General features: G+C 46.2%; 1 protein-coding gene across 1 annotated transcript; it reads right to left on the minus strand.

Moving 5' to 3' along the window:
* Positions 1–2,250: 2,250 nt before the first annotated feature.
* On the minus strand, positions 2,251–4,233 carry HARBI1 (harbinger transposase derived 1). The gene is made up of 2 exons (XM_009579861.1): positions 3,562–4,233; positions 2,251–3,000 (listed from the first exon to the last, which is right to left on the minus strand). The coding sequence occupies exons 1-2, from the start codon at positions 4,229–4,231 to the stop codon at positions 2,624–2,626; spliced, it is 1,047 nt and encodes a 348-aa protein (XP_009578156.1). The 5' UTR covers positions 4,232–4,233; the 3' UTR covers positions 2,251–2,623.
* Positions 4,234–4,518: the final 285 nt, after the last annotated feature.

Below are 4,518 nucleotides of genomic sequence, written 5' to 3' on the forward strand. Positions count from 1 at the left end.
GCCCTCGGGAGGCAGGAGTACGAGGTGCTGCGTCTTCCTCCCTCATCTGCCTCGGAGAAGCGGGAGCCTCGGGAGGGACCTGGTGATTGGAAGGAAAATCTAAGCGAGCCAGGGCACTTTGCACCAGTAAGTCAGCAAGGGGAAAAAAAGAGTCAAAAAGCCCGGACAGGTGACATTTAGGGCTTGAGGTTTGCTGTAATACACGGGATCGGAGGGAGCAAAGGCAGCCTGCAGCACAGCTAGACAGTCTTCGAGGAGGTGTTTTAAAGGAAAACTGAAAAGGGCTGGTGATGGGATTTTACAAGGAATTTAGTCAAGTAAAGAAAACTGAGAATACCTTGGTCAGTCAGTCACTGTCATCCTCCAACACATGACTGAGATTTATCAGACATTACACGGTCAGGGTAGACTTTACTTTTCAAGGCTCTGACAATGCACAAATTTTTAAGTTCTCCAGAATGCAGCTGGCGAGATGATGTGAAAGTACAGAGGAGGAGGAGGAAAGCAAAAAAGAAACATGAATCTCAAGCTGTCAAATTTAAATATTGTCTAAACCCAAGGGAAAAGAGAAAAGTCTAGGTGAATCTTTTTGAAAGAAGTTGCGTAGGAGTACATGGGGCAAACCCATCTCCAGATGAGGAAGTTCCATTTCCCAAGTGAACTGAAGGGTACTGACATCGGACTCAAGGAAGAACAGTCCTTTTGGTGAGTGGATTGGCCTTGTCTGGTGCGGCCTGGTGCAGATTTTGCCCAAACTGATAAGCAGTGAGATCAGTTTTGAAATTAAAACTCTACCAAAGGTGACAGTGGCTGAAGGAAGACAAAAACCCAGCAGCAAATGTGTTCCGGGAAAAGCCTCCACTTTGAGTTCACTCTGGTCTCGGCACATGCTGAGAAGAGCTATTCATAGCATAAGCTGAGAAACTCCAGCTCGTAGTTACGTGGCAGCGTTTGTACCTACACGTGTCCAAGTCTCATTTGACCTTAGCGTCACCCACGCCGCTCATTCAGTGTCTGCCAGCATTTAGGTCTAAAGATCAGTATTTTTAGCATAGACTGTCAGATAGCATTATGAGCCATCAGGCACCATATACAGCAGCAGCTCTTACCTTGAAAATGCTTTTTTAAGAAAACAATGCTTGTCTGCTTCTTCCTAACTAAATGGAGCAGTGAGCAATAGTAGTTCCTACGTGATACTTCATGGGAAGATGTGTAAAGCAAATAGAATTACATCTCAGATTGTTGTACATATTATGTTACAGTTCTCACCAAGGCTTATGAAAACGTGCTGCTTATACATCATAAAGCATGCTTGGTTTTCTATAAGATAGTAAATGCTTACTGCCATTGCAAACCTGACAGAACTGTATCTAATCCTGCATCTTCATCCTACACTTAGGAACGTGTCCCATATATTCTTACTCTTCAAACGTGGGGCATGATCCAGGCTCATTTCCTCTAAAAGAACAGACCTGCCGTGCCAGATGGTTGCACTGCTACTTTAAGCAGCTACATTTTTGCAGCATTCTGCATTCCCTACCACTTTTGTTTCATTTACTGCCCAGTAAACAATAAAATCTAAGAAACAAGATTTTCTCAGACTGCTGTCAAGAGATCCTTGAAAACACTTGCATCTTTTGGAACGAGAACATTGCCAGGAATTTCCAGTCCTGTGCCAGCAACAACTGTGTGCATTAGTCGTCTTTTTCCACTGAATAGGTCAATTGCCAGCAGTGGTAGAGCAGCCTTGCTGTACCTCAGCTCTCATCTAAAAGGAGAACTTTTGCAATCAGTACGATTTTTGTGACCCAGCCAGTCCTTGGCATTTCTTTTACAGCAGCCAACAAGATGAGTAGTTATTGGCAATTTCTGTTGTGGCAGACATACCTAGTGAGAACTAGACTTACCTTCACTAGCCCATCCCTAATATCTGTTAAGTAACTGACAGAGTCAACCACAGCTTAACATCTCCCCCAGCCTGTTTGGGAAAGCAGAAACCTTCAATCCTTGACCTTCTAGGTACGTGCAAGCACTAGTGTGTACCCAGCGAAAAGCCAGACTCCTCACAGAACACAGCTGTCGGCTTTCAGAGGAATCGCTGGGTTTTGCAAGATGTGCAAAGCTGCAAAATGGTATTTAGCAAGAATTTAGATCTGCAAGCGAAAAGATAAATGTTTGCTTTGCTGCTCAAGAATTCAGGGTAGACACGAGTCCACATGGAAGTTTGATTTTTAAACAGTATTTCACACAAATTAATCATAAATGTTTTGGGTTACACAGTGGCATAGAACTGTTGCTTTGTAAAACAGTGCGAGGCTTACAGATTTTTCATAATTATCAAAGACAATTTCCCAAGTTTCTGCACTGGTGTCACATTAGCCATTGTTCTCTAAATCAGATGAAAGGGGACTCTATAAGCATCACAACAGTAAAAATTTAGCAATTAAATTGAATCTCTGGAGAGATCGAGAGAAGTTCAGAATACTGCCTGAAATGAAGAGAGTAAAATTTCTCCTCATCTCACGTCTGCTTGGTCCTCACAAACTTACAGACGAGGAAGTGGCATATTTTCTCTGTATATCTTCCCAGATGAACCATTAGAAGCCTTTCCTCTGTCACAATATTAGCTAAAATGAGTAAGTAAAAGCTCCTGACGAATACGACAGGCTTCCGAGTCCATTGACTCCATTTGCTCGTACTCTTCTTCCGGTTGTTCCATGTGTCCTGTGGCCGGGGAAGACCACAGGTCCAGCCCGTGTTCCAGGGAGATGTTATGGAGCACACAGCAGGCCAGAATGATGTGGCTGGATTTCTCTGGAGAATACTGCAGGGTGCCTTTGGACCCATCCAGGCAGCGGAAACGCGACCGAATGGTTCTGAACGTCCGCTCAATGACATTGTGAGTGGCAGAATGCGCCATGTTGTAACGATATTCCGCAGGTGTCTCGGGGATATGCAGAGGGGTCATCAACCACGTTCGGAGAAAGAAGGAGCTGTCACCTGTTGGCAGCGAAAAGGAGGAGGACAGGTTACATACCTACAGTTAATCACAGACTGCAGCTCTTCACCCTTGGTTTTCTGGTACTGCAGACACAGAATAACTTATTTCTGTGGCTGAAACAGAAGGCATGAGAAAACATGTAACTCAGGTTTACAAATGTGACAAACAACAAAATAAAGACATTCCGTTTTACACAGAGAAATCCTGGAAGAACATGGAAGAGTTTTAAGAGAATTCATTTACTACATAATACAGTGAAAGACAGCTGGACTAGAATTAAAAATTGCATAAGTCAGCTTAGAAAGGTGTAGGAAAACAAGGTCTTAACGGAATGAATGTAAACTCATACATAAAATAATCAGACTGTATAAAGCAGAGATTGGAAATTACTGTTCTAGACTTCTAAGAGAATGATCATCCAAACTGAATCGCAAATCTCAAGGAATTTGCAGGAAAGAAATCAGCAGTAAAGGTATCACTTGTGCCCAGAGGCTCTAGATTCAAAGAGGAACCAAGATATAATACTTTCCGCAGAAAACAACAATGAAAAATTGCCTTACCAAGTAGCCAGCCATTTTTATGTAGCTCAGTTTCAAATTGGCTTGTAAGGGCTGCCTGCTGTAACACCGTGCAGTCGGGCAGGCTGCCGGGCCAGTGCGTTTCTGCACTCAGGAGGACTCCCCTGGCGTCACACACCATCAGGCAGTTCAGAGAATGGAGACCCTTGCGGTTCACGTAGGACAGGTCCTCAGCATTTGGCGCTTTGATTGCCACGTGGGTGCAGTCAACCACCCCCAGCACTCCCGGCATGCCTGCCAGCCCATAAAAGTCATCCTTCAGGCTCTGAACGGTAGCTTCATCCTCAGGAAAGTGAATAAACTGTGAGGCTCTTTCCACCAACGCCTCGGTTACATTGGCAACGCAGCGGCTCATGGAGGCTTGACTAATGCCAATAGCATCCCCCATGCGAGTCTGGAAGGAGCCGGAGGTATAGAAACCCAGAGCAGCAAGTATCTGCGTCTCCGGACTGATGGCCCGGGACCGCTGCGTAGGGCGAGAGAGACTGGCTCCCAGGAGATCCACCAGGTAGTAAATGAACTGTCGGGGAAAGCCGTACGTGGATACTAGATACTCATCCGTGACATCCTCCAGCTTGAAGCGATCCAGAGTCCTGTGTCCGCGGCCATAGAGCAAGAGGTCGCAGTCAAGAACCGCAATAGGTACGGCCATGGCTAACGGCCGCGGGGTCCTCTGGGGCTCCGCTGTTACAGAGCTTTCCCCAGAGCCTTCACCTGCACAAACCAAAGGGGAAGGAGACTCGGGATGGTTTTTACCGGTCAGCCTTTCCGTTACCACTCAGGTCATGCAACAAATCCCTTTACTTCTTTCTATCTGCTTTTAACAGCACGGGGGTCGAAGCAGGGGGGCTCACCGCGGAGCTGACCACTCCCCAGCCCTGCCTGGCGGGAGGGGGCCCGGCGCCGACAGGAATTCACGTCCCGTGACGGGGAGGGGGC

This window comes from Fulmarus glacialis, unplaced genomic scaffold (genome assembly GCF_000690835.1).
Source record: "Fulmarus glacialis isolate BGI_N327 unplaced genomic scaffold, ASM69083v1 scaffold27106, whole genome shotgun sequence".
Classification (NCBI taxonomy): Eukaryota; Metazoa; Chordata; class Aves; order Procellariiformes; family Procellariidae; genus Fulmarus; species Fulmarus glacialis.